This window comes from Cricetulus griseus, chromosome 9 (assembly GCF_003668045.3).
Source record: "Cricetulus griseus strain 17A/GY chromosome 9, alternate assembly CriGri-PICRH-1.0, whole genome shotgun sequence".
In the NCBI taxonomy this organism is placed as follows: Eukaryota; Metazoa; Chordata; class Mammalia; order Rodentia; family Cricetidae; genus Cricetulus; species Cricetulus griseus.
Window position 1 is genome coordinate 27662020 of NC_048602.1, and position 23536 is coordinate 27685555.

At 50.8% G+C, this 23536-nt stretch overlaps 3 protein-coding genes across 4 annotated transcripts in view; all 3 read left to right on the top strand.

The window, feature by feature from the left end:
• The first annotated feature begins 3242 nt into the window (after nt 1-3242).
• Nucleotides 3243-7270, top strand: Apoc4 (apolipoprotein C4). Its single transcript, XM_027430980.2, has 3 exons — nt 3243-3318; nt 6520-6652; nt 7105-7270. Exons 1-3 carry the CDS (start codon nt 3243-3245, stop codon nt 7268-7270), a joined length of 375 nt encoding a protein of 124 aa, XP_027286781.1.
• A 5108-nt stretch (nt 7271-12378) lies between these two features.
• Apoc2 (apolipoprotein C2) lies at nt 12379-13197 on the top strand. Of its 2 annotated transcripts, none has more exons than XM_035449213.1 (3): nt 12379-12433; nt 12593-12752; nt 13110-13197. In XM_035449213.1, the coding sequence occupies exons 1-3, from the start codon at nt 12379-12381 to the stop codon at nt 13195-13197; spliced, it is 303 nt and encodes a 100-aa protein (XP_035305104.1). The 2 variants fall into 2 exon arrangements, with proteins under 2 accessions (XP_035305104.1, XP_035305105.1); XM_035449214.1 differs by having other exon boundaries at nt 12602-12752.
• A 5870-nt stretch (nt 13198-19067) lies between these two features.
• Nucleotides 19068-23536, top strand: part of Clptm1 (CLPTM1 regulator of GABA type A receptor forward trafficking) — a 30588-nt gene continuing 26119 nt past the window's right edge. Inside the window, exon 1 of the mRNA XM_027430878.2 lies at nt 19068-19161. Within this exon, the coding sequence (XP_027286679.1) occupies nt 19090-19161 (72 nt within the window). The 5' untranslated portion in view covers nt 19068-19089. The remainder of the gene's footprint in view (nt 19162-23536) is intronic.

Sequence of the window (23536 nt, forward strand, 5' to 3'; positions counted from 1 at the left end):
TGGGTTCAATTTTCAACAATGGGGGGAAAATTACCTAATCTCTGGGGAACACCGAAGCCACTCCCTCTGGGCCCGACGCACAGTGTGTGAAAGGAGACACGTGCCAAATAAAGATGCCATGCTCAGGCTCAGTGGGTAGAGTACTTACTTGCCTAGCATGCTCTTGGCCCTGCGTTCTATCCCAAGGCCTGCATAAAATTAGGCATGGCAGCACAGGCCTGTGATCGGAGCCCTTGAAAGGCACACACAGGGTGATTAGAGTTCCAGGCACCCAGTGCTGCATCCGGAGAACGCTTATTCAAAAAAGTCAAAGCCTGGCCTGGTGCTGGTGGTGCACACCTTTGATTCCTGCATTCTGGAGGTAGAGGCGGCAAAGGCAGCCTGATCTAAGTAGTGAGTACATAGTGAGACCCTGTCTCAAGACAAACAAATAAATAAAAATAAATAAATAAAAGCCTGGAGTAGTGACTTAGAGCTATTGTTCTGCTTCTGTTTCCTGGGTCCTGGGATTATAGGCCTGCACCACCATGCCTGCCTGTCAAATCTGTTTGTTTTCTTTTTTTAATTCAAAAATGAATAAATGAATAGCAACTGACTTATTTACACTGTGGCTGCGGGTCTCCTGATGCCCTGGCCTGTCTCAGGCCAGCCTACAAGCCAGGTAATTAACCAATCACTTGTCAGTGGGAAGCAATCAGCCCACACAGGTTAAGCAACTTGCCATAAACTGCACACCCCTCCCTCTCTGCTGGGCAGCAGGGTCTTCCTCTGCCACCACAGCTCAAACTCAACAATACTCCTCCCTCAGCTTCTCAAGTTTTTGGGTGCCAGCCATGCACCACCACGACCCTGTCCAGCAAGAGGTCCTTTTTCATAACAAAAAATAGGGAATCTGTGGTGGGTTAGTTTGTGCTTCAGTTTTCTTTTTTCTGTTGTGGAAAAAAATAAAACAAAACCACAGAACATACAAGTTACCATTTCAGCCACTTTCGGTTGTTTAGGTCAGCAGTGTTGAGTACATTTACACTGTTGTGCAACCAACCCCAAAGTCTATTCCTAAAATGTTTGCATCATGGCAAACAGCAGTTCTGCGTGATTTTTTTTTTTTTAACTGTCTGAGAGAAACTGACATGTGACAGGTCAGCCCTCTGCAGGCGTCTGGGTCCGGGTTATATGGTCACTCAGCCTACAGCAGGGATTCCCTCTGGAGATTTGCTCCCTGGAAACAAAGTGTGCTGGGCATGTTATTGAATGTCATCCCAGCACTGCGAAGGGAGAGGCAGGAGGATCAGAACTGCAAGGCCAGTCCAGGTTGCCCCCAAGAACCTGTCTCAGCAAACAACAAACAAATAAATGAACAGGAAGCCACGGTGTTCACAGTTACATTCCCACTTGAGATGAATAGGTAATGTTTAAATATATATTTGGTGAAATTCCCAAATCTGGCATGAAGCACATTTAATTTTTTTTCCTTTGGTGTGGTTTACTCTTGAAACCATAGAACTCAAGAGGCTGAGGCAAAAAGTCATAACAAGACCTTGTCTTATTTGGAGAGAGGGAGGGAGGGAGAGGCAGGAGGAGGAAGAAGAGGATGAAAGATGGCTCCGAAGGTCAAGGTATCTGAGGTCACGCCTAACTACTCAAGTTTGACCCCCGGGATCCACAGGGTGGGTGGAGAAAACTCATTCATTAAAGCTGAGGTTGTCCTGTGATCTCCAGTGTGTTCGGTGGCATGGACACACACACAGACACACACACACTGCATACATCCACAGACATACACACCCCCCCACACACACACACACCACATACACACCACACATATACACATCTACAGACATACGCATTCACAGACACACACACCACATACATACACACTCGCAGACACACACACCAGGCATATACACACACACCAGGCATGTACACACACACAAAAGAATAAATATAACTAAAAAGAATTAAGGGTTACTGGATTGGCTTAGTGGTTAAAAGTAGCCTCCAGAGCATCTGAATTCGATTGGCACACCCACATCTTGCGGCTCCCATCCAGTTCCAGGGGAGTCTGGCACCTCTGGGGGCACTCACATGCACACAGGACACAGACAGACACACATACACATAAGTAAAAATACACTTTTTTTTAAAAAACATTGCCACGAGGTGGTGACACACGCCTTTCATCCCAGCACTCAGGAAGCAGAGACAGGCAGATCTCTGAGTTCCAGGCCAGCTTGGTCTGCAGAGTGATTTCCAGAACATCCAGCGCTACACAGAGAAACCCTGTCTATAAAAACCAAATACACACACACACACACACACACACAACACACACACACACACACACACAGAGTTACCTAAAAGAACTCAAAACCCAAGGTATGGAGGCCTTTAATGACAGCTATTCCAGACACTTAGGTAGAAGAAACACTATTTCAAGGTCTGCTTGGGTTGCTTAGTTAGACCTTGTTACAAAATAAAAAGTACAAAGGAGGGGGCCCGGAGGAATGGCTTAAAAGCACTGGCTGTTCTTCCAGAGGACCTGGGTTCTATTCCGAGCACCTGCATGGCAGCTCACAGCTGTCTGTCACTCTACTTCTAAGGAATCTGGCACCCTCACACCAATGCACATAAAATAAAGTTAAATTATTTTTTTTTTCTAAAGTACAAAGGGCCGGTGTTGGTGGCGCACGCCTTTAATCCCAGCACTTGGGAGGCAGAGGCAGGCGGATCTCTGTGAGTTCGAGGCCACTCTGATCTCCAGAGTTCCAGGATAGCCTCCAAAGCAATACAGAGAAACCCTGTCTCGAAAAACAAAACAAAAGTACAAAGGAAAGCCATGGTGGCACACACCTGAAACCCCAGCATCTGGGAATTGGAGGCAAAAGGGTAAGAATTCTACATCATTCTTGGTGATACATTGAGTTCCAGGCTAGCCTGGGCTATGTGAGACCCTGTCTCAAAATAAAATGAACCCCAACACACACACAAACACACACACACACACACCAATTAAGATCGTGGTCTCAGTTCCCAAAGGGAGAAACAGGATTTTTAATCCAGTCGGGGCAGCACCCTGGGAGGGCAGGAAAGAGGAGGCAGGCAAGGGTGGACATGGCCTTTGACTGTCAGTGTCACCAGGACATCTCTTTGAAGTTCTGCCAAGAGGAGTGGAGAGGTGACAGAGGGAGGTCTCTTCCTAGTGTACAGTGGAGGACAGGGACAGAGGGAACAAGTCCCCAGAAATGTCCCTCCTGGGCTTCAGGCCGCAGGCCCTGCCCTCACTCTGCCTCTCCCTGCTGCTCCTGGGCTGCGTTGCAGGTGAGGAGTCGGGGGCTTGCTGGAGGTGGGGTTCTCTGCGTGGGGTGTGACTGTGGCTTCAAGTAGGTCAGTAGCCATGTAAGACGAGTGTAACACACACACACACACACAGAGAGAGAGAGAGAGAGAGAGAGAGAGAGGCGCACGGGGATGGAACACAGGGCCTTCAGATGCCAGGCAAACATTCTACCACAGGCTGTTATGTTTTGTTCTTTGGAGACATGGTCTCATGTAGGGCTGGCTTTGAACTCCAGCTATAGCTAAGGATGATATTGAATTCCTAATTCTCTCTCTCTCTCTCTCTCTCTCTCTCTCTCTCTCATTTATTTATTTATTTATTTATTTATTTATTTATTTATTTATTTGGTTTTTGGAGACAGGGTTTCTCTGTGGCTTTGGAGGCTGTCCTGAAACTAGTTCTTGTAGACCAGGCTGGTCTCAAACTCAGAGATCCTCTGCCTCTGCCTCCCAAGTGTTGGGATTAAAGGCATGAGCCATCACAACCTGGCTTGTGTTTTTTGTTGTTGTTGTCAAGTTTTTTGTTTTGTTTTGTTTTGAGACAGGGTCTCAGGTAGCCCGAGCTGGCCTTGAACTCCTGATCCTCTTGATTCTACCTCCTAAACACTAGAATCACAGGTGTGCCATGCTCTCTGGGTGGGCATGTGTGTGTTTGTGGCTCCCTACAGGGTACATGTATGAAAAGTTCTAAGTGTGTGGCTACAACAGAGGCTGTTTCTCTGTGTGTGCTCACACATAGCTTTTTATTTTGTGTGTTCATTCAAAATTGTATCTCATGAGCAGAGTGTGTTGGTGTAGGTCTGTAATCTCAATTACTCAAAGGCTGAGGCAGGGGGATTGAAGGTTGGGGGTCCTCCTGACAGATTATCGATACTCAGCCTTAAAAAAAAAATACAGAAAATGGGGACTTCCAGGCAGCGATGGCACAACTCCTTAATCCCAACATTCGGGAGACAGAGGCAGGCAGGTCTCTGTGAATTTGAGACCAGTCTGGTGTACACAGTGAGTTCCAGAAGAGTCAGGGCTATACAGGGAGATCCTGTCTTAAAATATTCATGCTTCAGGGATGGAGAGATGGTTCAGCCTTTAAGAGCACTGACTGCTCTTCTAGAGGTCCTGGGTTCAATTTCCAGCACCCACATGGCAGCTCACAACTGTCTGTAACTCCAAGATTTGACACCCTCACGCAAACCTACATGCAGGCAAAGCACCAATGCACATAAAATAAAAATAAATACACATGCTTCTCCCACAGACAGTGCTGATGGCATGTCAGGTTCCTTTTCGTGCGCTCTCATGTGCTTAGCTCAGTGTCCCTTTCACAGACTGGGAAGACTGTGTCTTGGAGTGGTGAAGTCATAGGTGAGGCTCATGACAGCAGGTGACAGAAAAGTGTCTTGGTACAAGATTGCATGGGTGGTCTGGGTATGGTGGTACAGTGTCTGGAACCCCAGCACTTGGGAGGTGGAGGCAGGAGGATCAGGAGTTCAAGGCTAGCCTTGCAGGGCAAGGTGAGGATATGGTTTAGTTGGTAGAATGCTTAGCTAGCACACAGGAAGCCCTGCCTGAGCCAGGATGGGAACACACACCTATCAACCCACTGCTTTGGAGACGGGGTCAAGAGACTCAGCAGGTTTTGGAATTCTGATCAGCAGATCAGAAGTTATCCTCAGCTCCAGGAGGCCAGCCAGAACTACAAGAGACCTGTCTGAAAAACAAACAAACAAGCAAACAAATACATTAGAGGCTTGAGGGATGACTTGGTGGTTAAAGACACATTGTACTGCTCTTGCAGAGGACTGGAGTTCGGTTCCCAGGCTCCCAGCTCCAGGGGATCCGATGCCTTTGTCCTCCATAGGCAGCACACTCTCTTACAAACTCATACAGACAGGAACATAAACACATTAACAAAAATAAGTCTTCAAAAAATGTTAAAACAGGTCAGGCACAGTGGCGCACGCCTTTAATCCCAGCACTCGGGAGGCAGAACAGGCGGATCTGTGTGACTTTGAGGCCAGCCTGGTCTCCAGAGAGAGTTCCAGGACAGCTGGGGCTACACAGAGAAACCCTTTCTCAAAAACGCAAAACAAGACAAAAAAGTTAAAATCAAAAAACCTCAAGCATGTGCACCTATACTTGTGTGAGTCTGGGTGTGTGGGTGCTAGAGCAAGAAGTGTGTGTGTGTGTGTGTGTGTGTGTGTGTGTGTGTGTGTGTAAGGAAGAGAACTGTGACCCAGAGGGACGGAAAGCAAAGCTGGGGAGTAGCTGGGGGACAATGATGAATTAAAGTGGGCTTTTCCTTCCAGGTGCATGGAGGCTTTCAGGGAAGAACTGGGAGGCAGGGGCTGTTCCGGGTCAGGGGCCTACTGCCTTGGGCGATAGGGTTAGGCCGTTAGAGGAGAGAGGTACCATGTGGGAAGGTACAGACTGAGCAAGAGAAGCTTGGGAGACAGAGAGCCAAGGGAGGGACCAGTGTTGGGAAAGTGGAGCTGGCCAAATGGTGGGCAACGGTGTCAGGGGGCAATAAGCCAAGCTGGTGAGCCGGGAGGTGGTGGCGCACGCCTTTAATCCCAGCACTGGGGAGGCAGAGGCAGGCAGATCTCTGTGAGTTCGAGGCCAGCCTGGTCTTCAAAGAGAGTTCCAGGATAGTCTCCAAAACCACAGAGAAACCCTGTCTCGAAACACCAAAAAAAAAGGGGGGGGGGCTGGAGAGATGGCTCAGAGGTTAAGAGCACTGGCTGCTCTTCCAGAGGTCCTGAGTTCAATTCCCAGCAACCACACGGTGGCTCACAACCATCCGTTATGAGATCTGGCGCCCTCTTCTGGTGTGCAGATAGACATGGAAGCAGAATGTTGTATACATAATAAATAAAATCTTAAAAAAATAAAATAAAATAAAAAGTAAACCAAGCTGGTGGCCAGCGATGGACAAGGGTGTACAAGAGACACAAGGCAGTTTCCTGTTCCCTTGCGTGTAGGTGGCCAGGTAGCCCTCAAATAGGAAGTCATTGTGTCCCTTTCTACAGGATGGGAAACTGAGTCTAAGGCAGGGGAAGTCAGGTGTGGCCTATGACAGTGGGTGTCTGGGTACAAAAGTGAATTACACCAGGAGTAACACGCAGGGAGAGAGGAATGGGGTTCCGGGATCCTGGCCCACTCAAGCTTGTCTGTGACTTCCCCCAGCATCCATGACTACAGAAAGCCTGATCCCCACGCCTAGCCCTGAGAACAGCCGCTGGAGCCTGGTAAGGACCAGGGTGATGGAGATGGTGAAGCCACTGGTGACCAGGACCAAAGACAGATGGCAGTGGTTCTGGTGAGAGTTCTGGTACTCAGCTGGGAGGGGACACCAGAGTTAGAGGAAAGAGAGCCAGTGGCTAGACCCTAGGTCTGAGGGAGGAGGGCTGGGTCTGGACCCCTGTGTCTGAGGGAGAAGACCTGGGCCTGGACTTCTGGGTCTGAGGAGGAGGGCTGGGGCTGGACCCCTGGGTCTGAGGGAGGAGGGCTGGGCTGGACCCCTGGGTCTGAGGGAGGAGGACTGGGCTGGACCCCTGGGGCTGAGGGAGGAGGGCTGGGCTGGACCCCTGGGTCTGAGGGAGGAGGGCTGGGGTCTGGACCCCTGGGTCTGAGGGAGGAGGGCTGGGCCTGGACCCCTGGGCCTGAGGGAGGAGGGTTAAGAGTCTGGAGTCTTGAGTCTGAAGATCAGAAGTAAATGGGCCATACCCCTGTGGCCTCTAGGGTGTCAACTAAGATGTCCCCTTTACACAGGGGCCCAGAGGCTGTCCAGGGCTTTGTGCAGACCTACTACGAAGACCATTTGAAAGACCTGGGCTCCCGCACTCAGGCCTGGCTGCAAAGCTCCAGAGACCAGCTCCTGAACAAGACACACAGCCTATGTCCCAGGCTGCTCTGCAGGGACCGGACTCAGGGTTAAAGTGCCACACACCTCCCCTGGGCACCTGCAATAAAGCTGTTTGTTCTTAATCTGTGTCACTGGCTGAGTAGCTCCCGTTGAGGCCAGAGGTCAGTCCTCGTCATATCTGGGAGTTAATAAGTGGAAAAGCCATCACCTGTCACCTGACAGGGGAGGACACTAGGAAAGCATTAGGGGAAGGGTACAAGGTGACAAAGCCCCCTCCTGAAACGGTTCCGGCTTGAAGTCAACAAGAGACTTCCAGGTGCCTGCTCAGATCCAGGAGGGGAAGTCTTGAAGGTCGACATGGGTCAGAGGAAACTTTCACTCACTTCCTGGGCCATGCAGATCTTAAACCAGAGTGGGTTCCCCAAACCCAAAACCCCCTCTACAATGCCCAACTATCTCTCAGGAATCAGGGGGCTGTCTCTCTTTTGGGGGGGAGGAGGCAGTGGGGGGGGTTCCAGGAATTGAACCAAGGGCCTCAAATGTGCCAGGTAAGTGCCCTATCACTGAGCCACATCCCCAGCCCACTTTTAAAAATTACGTTTATGCCTGGTGGTGGTGCCCCACGCCTTTAATCCTAGCACTCCAGAGGCAGAGACAGGCGGATCTCTGTGAGTTCGAGGCCAGCCTGATTTACAGAGCGAGTTCCAGGACAGCCAGGACTACTAAAAAAAAAAAAAAAAAAAAAAAAACCCCGTCTCAAAAAACAAAACAAAGTTACATTTATTTAGGAGATGTCAAGGTAGCTAAGTGAGGGGATGGTCTGCTAAAAATTACTGCACACATGTGTGTTTGTGTGTGCGTGCGCGCACGACATTTGTACATGTAGAAGTCAGAAGACAACTTTCAGGAATTGTTCTCTTCCTTCTCTTGGGGAACTGAACTCAGGTCGTTGGTCTTGGTAGCAACCTCTCAGAATTCTTTTACTTTGATATATATATATTCTCACTATGTATCCCTGGCTGCCCTGGAACTTATCATGTTGCCCTGACTGGCTTTATTTTTCATTTCTAGCTGGGCATGGTGCTACAAGCCTGTAATCCTTGCACCTGTAAGACCAGAAGCTCAAGAACAGCCTCAGCTACACGGAGAGTTCCAGGGTAGCCTGGGCTCTATGAGACCCTCTGTGAATAAAACCCAAACAGAGCCCCTTTGTTTGCAGATAAAATCTTGTTACCTTGTCCAGTGGTTCTTTTTTTGTTTTTGTTTTTCTTTTGTTTTGTTTTTCGAGACAGGGTTTCTCTGTGTAGCTTTGGAGCCTATCCTGGCACTCGCTCTATAGACCAGGCTGGTCTCTAGCTCACAGAGATTCGCCTGCCTCTGCCTCTGAGTGCTGGGATTAAAGGCGTGTGCCACCACCCCCCAGCTTGCCCCGTGGTTCTTGCACTCACTCTGAATTCATGATCCTCCTGCCTCAGGCTTCTGAGGGCGCTTGGGGTCACAGCTCTGCCCAGTTTATGGGTAGCTTTTTCAAAACGGGGCTTCCCTGTGGTTTGACCTGACAGGGAACGTCACTGGCCACTGCCCTTCCAGCCCTGCCACCCCACCCCCTCAGCGGCTCTGTTGGCCAGGACTTTGGCCTAGGACAGAGGAGCTAACTGATATGGAGGGAGGGGGCCTCCATATAAAACCTGCCAGCCCACTGGCGTTAGTGAGGAGAGTCCCAACCTGCCCGTTACTTTCAGGTAAGAGAGGGATAGGGTAGGGAGGCAGAAACATCAGGGAGGGTCAAAGACTCCTAAATCACAAATTTCAATTACAGGCATCACCTTGCTAGAGGTCTGTCTTGAAATCAGGGAACGAAAGGATTTTTATTTTATTTGAAACAAGGTCTCACTATGTAGCCCAGGCTAGCCTTGAACTTTTGATCCTCCTGACTCAGCCTGGTCCGGCATGTTCCGGTGTGCCTGACTAAATCCATGGGGTTTAGATTTGAAGTCTATTTGTTTAGCTTGGCTCTTCTCCCGGGTTTCATCTCTACCTCTACCTTCTTATTTATGTGTATGGATGTTTGGCCTACATGTATGTCTGTGCACCACACTCGTGTAGGCTTGGCTCCCCGCAGAAAAGAACATTGAATCCCCTGGGGCTGGATTTATAGATACTTGTGAGCCACCTCGTGGGTGCTGGGAATTGAACCCAGGTCTTCTGGAAGAACAGCCAATGCTCTTAACCACTGAGCCATCTCTCCAGGTCCTGACTTCAGGCTCTTGCTGTCTCTGTTTTCCATTCCCAAAGTGTGGGTGATGGCTTTGTGCCCTGGTTACATACAAACCTTAGGAAATGGGAGAGGACAGGTAAGAACACCCGCAGGGAAGCACAAGGAACTAAGGACATGAGAGTCACAGGTGTTGGTGTGAACTCTATCAGTCCCAGGGTATCTTTCTTTCTCTTTCTTTCTTTCTTTCTTTTCTTTTCCTTTTCCTTTTCCTTCTTCTTCTTTTTCTTTTCTTTTTTTTTTTTTGTTTTTGGTTTTTCGAGACAGGGCTTCTCTGTGTAGCTTTGGAGCCTATCCTGGAACTCGCTCTTGTAGACCAGGCTGGCCTCGAACTCACAGAGTTCTGCCTCCCGAGTGCTGGGATTAAAGGCGTGCGCCACCAATGCCTGGCTCTCAGGGTATGTCCCCTCTCCTCTCTGTCTCTCTCTCCTTTCTTTCCTTTTTTTTTTATTTTTCGAGACAGGGTTTCTCTGTGTAACTGCTGTGGCTGTCCTGGAACTTTCTGTGTAGACCAGGCTGGTCTCGAACTAACAGATCCCCTGCCTCTACCACCGACTAATTTCCTTATATTTCATTGGTGTGTGTGTGTGTGTGTGTGTGTGTGTGTGTGTGTGTGTGTGTGTGCACGCGCACGCGCGCGTGCTCGAGTGCGTGCGTGCGCGCACATGTAGAGGTCAGAGAACAACGGGCAGGGGTTGGTTCTCTCTCTCCACCATGTGAGTTTCAGGGATTGAACTCAGATCCTCAGGCTCAGCGGCAGACGTGTCCCGTCCCCCCCCCCCCCCAACCATCGCACAGAATCCCCAGTTCCGTTCTCAAGGTTTTATGGAGAATTTGTTTGTTTTAAAAGGGTTTGCTTATATTTCCTACTAATCCAGGGCTGTTTAGGCCTCACAACAGCTTTCCTGAGAGTGTGAATGGAGGGAGAGATGTTTCTCAGGTTCCTTGTTTGGGCTTCACCAGCCTGTGGAAGGCTCTGAGTGGCATCTCTACTATTTGAAAAATAAAATGTCCCCTGACACTGTGGCAGATGACAGTATCTCAGCACTCCAGAGGCAGGGGATTCCTGTGAGTTCAATGCCAGCATGATCTACTTAGAAATATTCTGGTTTTTTATTTTTGTTTCATTTTCACTCCTTCTTTTCTTTTTGTTCTTTTTCAAGGCAAGTTTCTCTGTGTAGCTTTGGAGGCTGTCCTGGAACTCGCTCTGTAGAACAGACTGGCCTTGAACTCACAGAGCTTTCTGTGTCTCTGCCTCCCGAGTGCTGGGGTTAAAGGCATGGGCCACCGCTGCCGGGCTTTATTTTTGTTTTCTTGTAAGAAAAGGAAGAAAGAGTGCAGAACTGGAGTTGTAGCTCAGTGGATAGAGTGCTTGCCTGATATGCTCAGGGTCCGAGGTTCAGTTCCCAGTAACTCAGGAAACTGGGTGTGGTTGCACACACCTGGGATCCCAGCACTTTACCAGCTGAGGCAGGAGGGTCACCCTAGTGTTCAAGGTCATCCTAGGGTACTTAGTCAATTTGAGGCCAGCCTGGGCCATATGAGACTTTGTGTTAAAAAGAAATGAGGGTGGGATGGAGAGACGGCTCACTGGTTAGGAGCACTTGTTGCTCTTGCGGAAGACTCGGGTTGGGTTCATGGTACCCACATGATGGTTCAGAAAACTCTCTAGCTACAGTTTCAGGGGGGTCCAATTCATTTTCTGGCCTCTGCAGGCCCTGTTCATGTACTCCGTACTGCATGCAATTATATATATGCAGGCAAAACACTCATATACAATTATTTTATTATTTTTATTATTATTATTATTATTGTTTTTTTGAGACAGGGTTTCTCTGTGGCTTTGGAGGCTGTCCTGGAACTAGCTCTTGTAGACCAGGCTGGTCTCGAACTCACAGAGATAGATCCTCCTGCCTCTGCCTCCCAAGTGCTGGGATTAAAGGTGTGCGCCACCAACACCCGGTTATTATTATTATCATTATTATTATTATTATTATGTTTTTCCCCAGATAGGGCCTCATTCTATAAAGCTTTGGCTGTCCTGGAACTCACTATGTAGAATAGGATGGCCTTGAACTCATAGAGATCCACCTGCCTCTGGCCCCCAAGTGTTGGGATTAAAGTCATATGCCACCATGCCTGGCTTCATACACACACACACACACACACACACACACACAAAAAAAAAACAGGCCTGGTGGCACACACACTCAACCCCCAGCACTTGAGAGGCCAAGGCAGGTGGCTATCTGAGTTCAAGGCCGGCCTGTTCTACATAGTGAGCACCAGGCCAACCAAGGCTACATAGTGAGAGCTTGTATCTCCTGCCCTCAAAAAACTTCTACAGTAGAATTCCAGTAGATACCTCATCTGAATTATCAACAGGTTTAAAGTCCTTGTTGGGGGCTGGAGAGATGGCTCAGAGGTTAAGAGCACTGACTGTTCTTCCAGAGGTCCTGAGTTCAATTCCCAGAAACCACATTGTGGCTCATACTCTTCTATAATGAGATCTGGGGCCGTCTTCTGGCCTGCAGGGACACATGCATGCAGAATACTGTATAATAAATAAGTAAATATTTTTTAAAAGATTTTGTTTATTATGTATACAGTCTTCTGTCTGCACACTAGCAGAGGGCACCAGATCTCATAACGGATGGTTGTGAGCCACCATGTGGTTGCCGGGAATTGAACTCAGAACTCAGGACCTCTGGAAGAGCAGTCAGTGTTCTTAACCTCTGAGCCATCTCTCCAGCCCAATAAATAAATCTTAAAATCCTTGTTGGGCAGGAATGGGGACAGAGCAGGGTCCCTGCCCACCCCCAGAGAACAGGGCCTAGTAACACACTGCCCACTGGCTCTCCTGTCTAACAGGACACTGTCCTCAGCGCTCCAGGTCGCAGACAGCATGAGCTCCCGGTTCCTCCTGGCTCTCTTCCTTGTCCTGCTGGTGTTGGGCTATGGTGAGTGGGGCTGTAAGGCGGCGGTGAGGGGTGGGTGAGGAACGGGTGAGGTCACCTTCAAGCGTCTTCCCACCTTGCTTTGGCACTGCTCTTCTTTCTCATTACCCAAAGCTTCCCTCAGTGCCTTCAATCTAACCATCACCTCGTGTTTCCCAACAGAGGTCCAAGGGGCCCAGGGGCTCCAGCAGGATGATCCAGGCAGCCCGGCTCTGTTTGGCAAGGTGCAGGAGTCCATTTCCAGTTACTGGGACACGGCTAAGGCAGCTGCCCAAGAGCTGTACCAGAAAACGTACCTGACCAGTGTGGATGAGAAGCTCAGGTGGGTACTGCCCAGAGAAGACAGGCCCCACCTTACTCCCTCAGACACAGGGTCTAGGCCTGATCCCTCTGCCGTAGGCACCAAAAGTCCAAGCTCTGCTGTTTCTCCCCAGTCCTAGGAACCCAGGCACCAGCCTCCTCCCTCAGATGCACGGGTCCCGGCCTAAACCTTGCTCTGTCTGGCCTACAGGGTCAGGCCTTAACTCTCTTTCCTGAGTCCCTGAAGGAAAGAACTCAGCCATAGACTCAGGACCATGCCCAGCCCTCGTGGCTCACACCAAAGGTTCTGTCCCATCCCTCAGCCTCAGGGCTCCACTTTCCAGGCCCTTCCTCCAATCCCTTTGTGCTTTCTCTCCAGGGATATGTACAGTAAAAGCTCGGCGGCCATGAGCACTTATGCGGGCATTTTCACCGACCAGCTTTTTACTCTGCTAAAGGGCGAGTAATGCCGTGCAAACCCCAAGTTAGGGGACAGGAGAACTGGGCCCTCGACTTCTTTCTTCTCATCACCTGACCAGGATGGTCCTACCCTCTCCCAACTCTAGATGGAACTCTTTCAGTGAAAGAATAAATCAATCCCAGTTCATTGACTTTGGTGTGGCTTTTTTTTTTTTTTTTTTTTTTTTTTCCTGAGGCTCCTGAGCCTTTGGAATCTAGACAATATTTGGTGAGTGTGGTTTTATGGTTAGCATCCTGCCTTCTGACCATTTGGTGAGCACCTGCATGTCTGGGGCTTTAACTCCAAACCTGGTCCATTGGAATACTAGTCAGACATCTGGGTTTGAACCTGCTTTCCTAGCACTTGAGACCTGAGGCAGGAGGATCGTAGCAACTCTAAGTCCTGGGCTACATAGTGAATTTTAGTTCACTTTTTAAATTACATTTATTTATTTAGTTTTTTAGACAGGGTCTCTCTACATAGCTCTGGCTGTCCCAGAACTCACTCTGTAGACCAGGCTGGCCTTAAACTCACAGAGATCCTCCTGCCTCTGCGGAACAAGTGCTAGGACCGGCAGCATGAGCCACCACACGCTGCTTTTTCCTCTTTAATACGCAGCAGGACTTCTGAGGCCAGCTTAGGTGGCAGTGTAAGATCTCTCTGTCTCAAAACAAACATACAAACAACATACACACACAGACACATACACACGCCTACACACATATACACAATACATACATACACACATAAAATACACATACACACATATACACAATACACATACATATACACACAAAAATTTTAAAATAACAAATAAACAATTTTAAAGGCGGGGTGGTGGTGGTGCACGCCTTGAATCCCAGCCCTAGGGAGGCAGAGGCAGGTGGATCTCTGTGAGTTCGAGACCAGCCCAGTCTACAGAGTGAGTTTCAGGATAGCCTCCAAAGCCACAGAGAAACCCTGTCTCAAAACAACAACAACAACAAAACAAACAAAAAACCCCAAATAAACAACTTTAACTTCCCCTGCCTGCTCCGGCAATCCAGATGTAGCAGTTGGAGCCTATATTTACAATATTCCCGAAGTCCTGAGGTGGAGGCAGGGAAATCAGTTCTTCAAGATTATTCTCCACTATACAGTGAGTTTCAAACCTGCCTGGGGTACATGAGACCCTATTTCAAAACCAAACAAAACCAAATAGGCAAACAAAAACAGGGTGGCTCAGAGTGTACAGGGGGTCCATTCCTAGAATCCACATCCAGTTGGGAGAGGAGAACCACTCCACAGAGTTGTCTTCCTGCCTCCACATGTATGCCGGGTGCGGCACACGCACACTCACACCCCATTGTATACACACAATAATAATAATTCAGAGCTAGCCAGGGGGTGGTGGTGCACACCTGTAATCCCAGCACTCAGGGGGCAGAGACAGGGGGCATCTCTGTGAACCCGACTGCCTGGTCTACCAAGAGAGTTCCAGGACAGCCAGGGCTGTTAACACAGAGAAACCCTGTCTTAAAAAACATAACAAATTTCTTGCCATCAAAAAGGAAAAAAAAAAAAAAGAAAGAAAAAAGAAAAGAAAGAAAGAAAAAGAAAAAGAAAAACGTAACAAAACAAGCCAATAGCTGGAACTATTTTGATGGTTATAACTTTGTCATGTATTTCTTTTGTTTCTCCACGCTAGGGTCTTGCTTGCAGCCAAGGTCCACCCTCCTGTGTGGACTTGAGGACAGGTCTATGCTCCTCACACCGGTGTCCCATAGAGGACCCATGGCCTGGATTTCTCTTAATCTGATCGGCAATAACCCCCAGCCAGTCTTTCAATTCTCCCGGGGCAATTTTCCCAGGTCCTGAGGCTGGGCAGCTGTGAGTCCAGTAGAAAACAGAGACTGGAAGGAGGGGCCGTGGAAGGCTCCCAAGTCCCCAGGGCCTGGGAAGAACTGAGGCTGCCAAGCTCTGGGGGTGCCTGGGAGGGGGAGACGACACAGGGGGAACAATTCCCGCTCTGTCCAGTGTTTCTCACAGACTCAAGCCAAAGGGAACCACTGCCCAGGCCAGTTCTGCTCTCAGCCAATCCCGGTGCCGCCCCCAAATTCCTTTCTTTTTCAGATCCCCAACCACCTCCGTTTAGGACCCCACTGTCCAGGCTCCCAGATTCCACCTCTCTAAGAACTGAGTGATCGGAACCCTAGATTTCTCCTCTCTCAGACGTAGGACTCTGGATCTTGAGTCCTGTCTCCTGAAGACTGGGGTGGGCCAGTTTCCCCGTCTTGAGAATCTAAAAACACAGTTCCTGGTGGAGTTGGGTGCCCCCTAATGGTGTACAGAATGAGTCGTTCTGTGATCCACTTAAAATGTTATGAATCGAATTGGCACTGAGGACAGGTACAGAGAGACCTGTAATCTGTTTGTGGCAATTCCTGGCCAGCCTCCACAACATAGCGAGAGCTTGTCTGGACAACAAAAGCCTGGTTGCTTATTTGTTTGTTTTCTTGAGGCAAGGTTTCTCTGTGTACTCCTTTTTGTCATGGAAATTGCGCTGTAGACCGGACTGGCTTCAAACTCAACAGAGTTCCATCCACTTGCCTCTGCCTGGGATTAAATGTGTTCAAAAAGCCTGGTTTTATGTGATGCTGGAATTGAAAGCCAGGGTGTCATGCGTGTTAGTCTACCAACTACACCTCTTAGTCCTCATTGGAACATTACAAAATTTTAAAGTTCATTTTGTGTGTTTGAGAGTTTTGCCTGCACGAGTGTGAATGCCTGGCACTCAAGGAGGTCAGATGAGACCATCAGGTCCTCTAGAACTGTCGTTATAGATGTTTGTGAACCGCCATGTGGGTTCTCTGGCAGAGGAGCATCCAATGCTCTTGACTACTGAGCCAACCAAGACTCCACCCTTCATTCACCTGCCGCTACCTCCTGAGTGTTGGGACTATAAAGGCTTGTGACACTGCCACCATCACCCACCTTCATCTGTACACTTTTAACGGTTTCTTCTTGCATTGTGGACCCTTAGGTAAGTCACCTTCTTCACCCAGAGAGCTTGTTTTGTTTTTTAAATTCATTGACGATCCCTAAGTCAATGCTGGGGACAACCTCAGTGACTACAGTAATCCCGGGTCTGGCCTGTGCAATGCCGATAGACACACTCAATAGTGGGAGTATTGACGCTCAGGAGGCATAGATGGGGGAACAGAGGAGACTAGAGAGCCTGGAGGGCCTCCTGGAGGAAGAGTTACTACCACAGAGCTAGGATCTAACGGACAGGAGAGCAAGCAGAGAGTAAAATGGTAGATGCTTAATTTTCTTTTTTTTCAAGGCACGTTTTCTCTGTGTAACGTCTCGGAAGTCACTATGTGGACCAGGCTGGCCTTGAACTCACAAGAGATCTGACTCCTGAGTGCTGGGATTAAAGGCGTGCACCACCAATCACTGGCTAATTTATCTTTACTTTATGTACATTGGCGTTTCACTTGCATGTATGTAAGGGTGTCAGATCCCCTGGAACTGGAATTACAGACTGTTGTGAGCCGCCATGTGGGTGCTGGGAATCAAACCTGGGTCCCCTGGAAGGGCAGCCAGTGCTTTTAACCTCTGAGCCACCTCTCCAGCCCCTTATGGTAAAGATGTTTTGGTTGGGGCTGCAGAGATGGCTCAGCTATTCTTCCAGAGCACTGGCCAGCATTCTATTCCGAGCTTCCATGTGGCCACTCACAGTAGTCTTAACTCCAGTCCCAGGGGGCCTGGCGCCCTCTTCTGGCCTTCAAAGGCACTAGGTACGTACATGGTTTACAACCGTATGTGAATCCTTCAAAATTTTTTAGTGGTGGCTGGAGAGATATCTTAGAAATTAAGAGGGCTTGCTTCCGTCTGAGCAGCGTTCAGTTCCCAGCCCTCCAGCTGGGCAGTTCACAATTGCTTGTAATAAGTTGTAGCTATGTAGCCCAGGCTGGTCTTGAACTCAAGAGATTTGCCTGCTTCTGCCTTCCAAGAGCTGGGACTAAAGTCGTGCACCAACACACCCAATTCTTGACTGTGGTCTGACGGTCCTTTGGGAGATATTGTAGCTAATCTAAAATTTGAGAGATTTTGGTTGCTAATATAATTTGCTACCTTCGTAGCTAATAAACTTGAGAGATTTAGTACCTAATTAAAATCATGGCATTCTAGTTTAGTGTCCTGGGACACAAACCTGTAATCCCAGCCACCACTCAGGAGGATGATACTGGAAGATGCCCAAAGTTCTATACCTGCCACAGCCAGGGCTTCATTTCAAGACCGTTTCATTTCCCCTAACCCATCAAAACAGACAAACAAACAAGCCGGGCGTTGGTGGCGCAGGCTTTTAATCCCACACTCAGGAGGCAGAGGCAGGCGGATCTCTGTGAGTTCGAGACCAGCCTCCAAAGCCACAGTTATGTCCGGAAGAACCCAAAACAAAAACAAAAAAAGCAAACAAACATAAATAGGGAGGGTTATTAAGCTCATGGTTCATGTCCCTATCCCTATCACTCCCGAGCCTGAGGCAGGAGGACCACGAGTTGAGGCCAGCTTGGGCCACAGTGAATTCCAAGCTAGCCTGGGCTTCAGTATGTGATCCTGTCTTAAGAAAAAAAAAAAAATAGTGGTACACGCCTTTAATCCCAGCACTCGGGAGACGGATCTCTGTGAGTTTGAGGCCAGCCTGGTCTACAGAGCGAGTGCCAGGACAGGCTCCAAAGCTACAGAGAAACCCTGCCTTGAAAAACAAAACAAAACAATCCTGTCTCTCTGGGGAGAAAAACACAAAAACAACCCACCAACCTAGAGACAGACTAATTGGTTTGAGCCCACGGGACGGTGTTTAAGGCTTGGTTGCTGAGAAGCACAGACCCTATTGGAGGGCGCATTAAGGGCCTCAACGTGGTTAGGGTCCTCTAGCCAGGTGTGGTGTGGTTAAGGACCCTGGAGAGTCCTTAGGGGCTGGAGAGATGGCTCAGAGGTTAAGAGCACCGACTGCTCTTCCAGAGGTCCTGAGTTCAATTCCCAGCAACCACATGGTGGCTCACAGCCATCTGTTATGACATCTGGTGCCCTCTTCTGGTGTGCAGATAGACATGGAAGCAAGATGTTGTATACATAATTTTTTAAATGAAACAAAAAAAAAAAAAGGAGAAAGCACTGGCTGCTCTCCCGGAGGTCCTGGGTTCGAGTCCCAGCACCCACATGGTGGCTCGCAGCCATCTGCAACGCAGGCACAACAGTGTCCACATAATAAACAAAACTAAAGCTCTAAAGAGCCCTGCAAACGGCTTCTCGATGCACAGAGACACCGCCACCCCGCATCACGAGCGACAGGCACACGGAGGTGACCACCGGGGCGCGTCCCCGAACCGCAGCTCCACCGGGGAGCTCGGCCCCGCCCAGGAGGGGCGTGGCTCGAGCGGGCTGCTCTCAGCGCCTACGGCGGCCGCAGCAGCCCAAGAGCCATCGGCTGTTAAAAACGCGCGAAGACCCAGCGAGCCCCGAGTGCAGCAAACCGGTTGCGCTCAACTTGGCCCAGGCTTAAAAACAAGCGGCACCTACGGGAAGAGACGTTGCAGAGACGACTAGAAGGCCGAAGCGCTAGATTTAAAACAAAAAAAAAACAAACACAAATAACACAAACGGGGGGCGGCGGCGGCGGCGGCGGGGGGGGGCGGCGCCGAAACGTCAGGGCGGAAGCGGAGTACGGTGGCCCAGAGGGGTCGCCGCCGCCCGAGGGGGGCGTGGCTTGGGGGGCGCCCGGGCTCCGATACGGTGGCAGGCTGGCGGCGGCGGGCGGGCGGGCGGAGCGCGAAGTCTCGCGCGATCGCGCCGCCGCCGTCGGGACGGGGCGGGGCTGGAGGCGGGGGCGGGGACCCGGAGCGGGAAGATGGCGGCGGCGCAGGAGGCGGACGGGGCCGGCAGCGCCGTGGTGGCAGCCGGGGGAGGCAGTTCTGGTCAGGTACGGAGGCCGAGAGGTGCCCGAGGGGCCCGTCCCCCCGCGGACGGCACTCCCGCGGGGACTGTCCCGTCCCCCGGCGTCGTGTCGTTCCCCCCCCCCGCCCCGCCCCGGGAGGAGTCGGGTGCACCGGGGGGCTCCGTGCCCCGCGGGGACCTTGGGAACTGGGCCCGGGCCGCGCTCGGCCGCCCGGTGGCGGGACCCGGGCTCCGCTGCGCGCCGGGCTGGCTGCAGGCTCGCGCCGGGGCGTCCCGCAGGCTCCCGGCTCGAGCCGAGGACAGAGCGGGGCGGACGTGTGGAGCCGGCCGGCCCCAGGGTTCGGCGGCGGCGGCGGCGGCGGCGGCGGCCCCGTGGCCGGAGTGAGTGGTCCGCCGTCCCGGGCTCGCCCGGCTCGCAGCGCCTGAGATGCTCACGGGGCGGGGGCGGGTGAAGCTAGCTCCGGGGGGGGGAAATGGAAATCGGTCCTGCCGGCGGAGGCCCGCAGACCCATTTTACAGACGAGCATCCCGGGGACGGCGGGAGCAAGAGGAAGGTCACCCGGGTTGACTTTTGCACGCATGGAAGCAGCGGCCCGGAGACGAACGCGTTTGGCCTCAGCTGGTCAAGCGGAGCGTTTGGTCCAGATGCCTGCATCTGCGTCCTGTAACTCATTGCCACTCAAACTGAACCGAGACCTCGGAGCACGCCGGTTCACTCTGCAGGCTCCTTGCGGGCTCCTGAGATGAACGCGTTTGGCCTCAGCTGGTCAAGCAGAGCAGTTGGTCCAGATGCCTGCATCTGCATCTTGTAACTCATTGCCAGATGCGTTTGCCTCTTGCAAACTCATTGCCACTCACACTAAACCGAGCCCTCAGAGCACGGCAGGTCACTCTGCAGGCTCCTGAGATGAACGAGTTTGGCCTCAGCTGGTCACGCAGAGCAGTTGGTCCAGATGCCTGCATCTGCATCTTGTAACTCATTGCCAGATGCGTTTGCCTCTTGCAAACTCATTGCCACTCAAAGTAAACCGAGACCTCAGAGCACGGCAGGTCACTCTGCAGGCTCCTGAGATGAACGAGTTTGGCCTCAGTTGGTCAAGCAGAGCGTTTGGTCCAGATATCTGCATTTGCATCTTGTAACTCATTGCCACTCAAACTAAACGGAGACCTCAGAGCATGTCGGTTCAATCTGCAGGTTCCTTGCAGACTCCTGAGATGAATGCCTTTGGCTTCAACTGGTCAAGCAGAGCAGTTGGTCCAGATGCCTGCATCTGCATCTTGTAACTCATTGCCAGATGCGTTTGTGTCTTGCAAACTCATTGCCACTCAAACTAAACCGAGACCTCAGAGCACGGCAGGTCACTCTGCAGGCTCCTGAGATGAACACGTTTGGCCTCCCAGAGCATTTGGTCCAGATATCTGCATTTGCATCCTATAACTCATTGCCACTCAAACTAAACGGAGACCTCAGAGCACGCTGGTTCACTCTACAGGCTCCTTGCAGGCTTCTGGGGGAATTGATGGAGTGACAGACAGCAAGGTGCTGTCGACCCACCCACCGGGATGTCGCTGACATGTAGGAGGAGGCAGGCAGCTCAGGAGTGCCGACTGGGAGGGATGCCTGACGCTAACTAGTGATGTGACCTTGGACAACTTTCTTTCTTCGGGCCTTTACTTCCCCAGTGGTTAATGAAGGAGTTGGGTGGGAGGGCCGGCTTCGTGGACCGTAAAGATGGTTCCAGCCATGTCCCTGCAGTCTGGAGAGGAGGAGAGGAAGTTGACAGAAGTCTGCATGAGGGCCTGCAGGATCTCCAAGGTGGGGCAGATTCACTCTCTTGGGAGGAAAATCTCAGGGTTAGAAGTTGTGAGGTAGAGCCCAGCTTACCAAGACAGAGTCTTTCTGGCATTAGCTCAGGGGACTGTTGGTTGAGTCCTTGCTGGAATGGGTCTGCTGGGACTTCCTAGTCTCTGAACTGTGGTCCTAGCTCCTTTAAATTTCTGTAGGTTAATGGGTGTCAGCGGCATGAGAGACCAAGACTTATAGTGTGTCGAACTTCAGACACATCTGGAGCCTCCCTGGTTCCCATTTCTGCTCAGAGTCTTCCATTTGTTATTTGAGTCAGGGTCTTCCTATGAAGACCTCAGCTCACCACCCTTCTGCTTCAGCCTCCCAAGTGTTGGGATGATAGGCACATGTGGCTAGTCTTAGCTCTTGCTTGTAAACTTTCAGTACTCATCCTTTGGCCTTCAGGATAAAGTGCACACTTTTTTTTTTTTTTTTTTTTTAATTAAGCAGATCAAGGCCTGGCATGAACTGTTTTCTTCTAACTAGACTAGGCTTTCTTTCTTCCTTTTTCTTTTCTTTTTAAGTTCTTCTTTTTGGTTTTTCGAGATAGGGTTTCTCTGTGTGTAGTCCTGGCTATCCTGGAACTCGTTCTGTAGATCAGGCTGGCCTCGAACTCCCAGAGATCTACCTGCCTCTGCCTCTGCCTCCTGAGTTTCAAAATTAAAGGCATCACCACTTTTTTTTTTTTTTTCCTTTTTGAGACAGGGTCTTACTGTGTAGCCTGGGCTGGTCTGGAAATACAGAGTTTCTGCTTGCCCCTGTCACCTAAGTCCTGGGATTAAAAGTGAGCCCACCATGCCCAGCCTTAAACTAGGCTTTTTTGTTGTTGTTTTTGTTTTTGGAGACAGGGTTTTTCTGTGTAGCTTTGGAGCCTGTCCTGGAACTCACTCTGTAGATCAAGCTGGCCTCGAACTCAGAGAGATCCGCCTGCCTCTGCCTCCCTAGCACTACCTGGCCTAGATTAGGCATTCTAACACCTTTGCTTATTGACATTTTGAGTTGGCAAATCCTTCAATGTGGGGCTGCACCGTGCACTGTAGGATGCTTGGCACTGCCCCTGATATTTGCAGACTATGTCAGTAGCATGTATGTGCTTTCCTGGTTTGACAGCCAAAAATGTCTCTGGAAATTTCTAAATGATCTTGGGGTGGGGGCAGGGTGATGGAGAGCCAGGGACTGGAAGAGTGTCGGTTACTGAAAACTTTGCCTCCCGAGTGCTTCCAGCTCCTTCCTCACAGACTCCTTCCTCACAGACTCCTTCCTCACAGCCTCCTTCCTCACAGACTCCTTCCTCACAGACTCCTTCCTCACAGCCTCCTTCCTCACAGCCTCCTTCCTCACAGACTCCTTCCTCACAGCCTCCTTCCTCACAGCCTCCTTCCTCACAGCCTCCTTCCTCACAGACTCCTTCCTCACAGCCTCCTTCCTCACAGCCTCCTTCCTCACAGACTCCTTCCTCACAGCCTCCTTCCTCACAGACTCCTTCGCCTGCTTCTCACCCTCTGGTCTTTGTGTCTGCTCTCTCACACAGCCCCCAGGAACATCCGCTAATGAGCCTGGGGGGCAGCTGTCAGTGCAAGGCATATGCAGGACCCACATGAGGCGGGCCGGTTTTTGTTTTTGTTTATGTGTTTGCTTGAAGACAAGAGTCTCTCCATGTATCCTGGCCTGGCCTCAGCCTCCTGATGGGAGCCAGCCTCCCCTCCTATCTGGGTGATCTTTACTTTTACTAGTCCTCAGATCTCAGACTTCCTCTCCCAGGAAAGAAATCCTCTCAGGTTGGGTCAGGTGTAGGTGTGTGTGTGTGTGTGTGTGTGTGTGTGTGTGTGTGTGTGTGTGTCTGTGTCTGTGTGTCTGTGTGTCTGTGTGTGTCTGTGTCTGTGTGTCTGTGTCTGTGTGTGTGTCCCTTGGGCTCCCTGGGCTCTGCTGGCCCAGCCACTCTGTTAGGACTGTCTTCTTCCCTGGACTCTTGGTCAGGACTGTATCCCTCAGCTCAGGCCTGGGCACAGAGGAAATGCCAAGTTAGGGGAAGGTCGTGTTTGTTCTGTTTTATCAATGGTGTAGGCAGTGGGACCCAGGATTCCCGCACCCCCATCCCCCAGCCCATCCCTGGCAGGTATTCCACACTGTCTCCCCTTCGTAGCAGTGACTGGGGGTTGTGCCAGAGGCTGGGCTGAGGTGGAATCTGGGTGATCCTGGAAGGCGTGGTCCTTTACAGCCTTGGCCATCACAGCTGCCTCCCAGGCTGCTGTCTGTTCCTGGAGTGGGTGGGGGTCTTGGAGCCCGAGCACACAGAGCCTGGAACGGGAGCGGTGCTTTCCTCCCTACTGCGTTCACAGTCTCCGTCTTCCCCAGCCTGCTGGCTTAGCTGGGAGCAGGTGGACTCCTCCTCTGTGCCACAGCAGCCTGCTTCTCTTCAGGGTAGCCAGCCCTGCCGCTCGTTCCCTTGCTGGGGAAACGGCTGTGGGTAAAACAGGCTCTGCTTCCCTGGACCTTGTGTGCCCAGTAGGAGGTGGGGAAGCAAAGATGGGGACCAGCAGACATATACCCCACT

Coding starts and splice junctions, on each gene's coding strand:
- Apoc2 (XM_035449213.1), top strand. CDS start 12,379: ATGAGCTCCCGGTTCCTCCTGGCTCTCTTCCTTGTCCTGCTGGTGTTG. Junction 12,434..12,592: donor CCTGCTGGTGTTGGGCTATG/GTGAGTGGGGCT, acceptor GTTTCCCAACAG/AGGTCCAAGGGGCCCAGGGG. Junction 12,753..13,109: donor AGTGTGGATGAGAAGCTCAG/GTGGGTACTGCC, acceptor CTTTCTCTCCAG/GGATATGTACAGTAAAAGCT.
- Apoc4 (XM_027430980.2), top strand. CDS start 3,243: ATGTCCCTCCTGGGCTTCAGGCCGCAGGCCCTGCCCTCACTCTGCCTC. Junction 3,319..6,519: donor GCTCCTGGGCTGCGTTGCAG/GTGAGGAGTCGG, acceptor GACTTCCCCCAG/CATCCATGACTACAGAAAGC. Junction 6,653..7,104: donor GACAGATGGCAGTGGTTCTG/GTGAGAGTTCTG, acceptor CCCTTTACACAG/GGGCCCAGAGGCTGTCCAGG.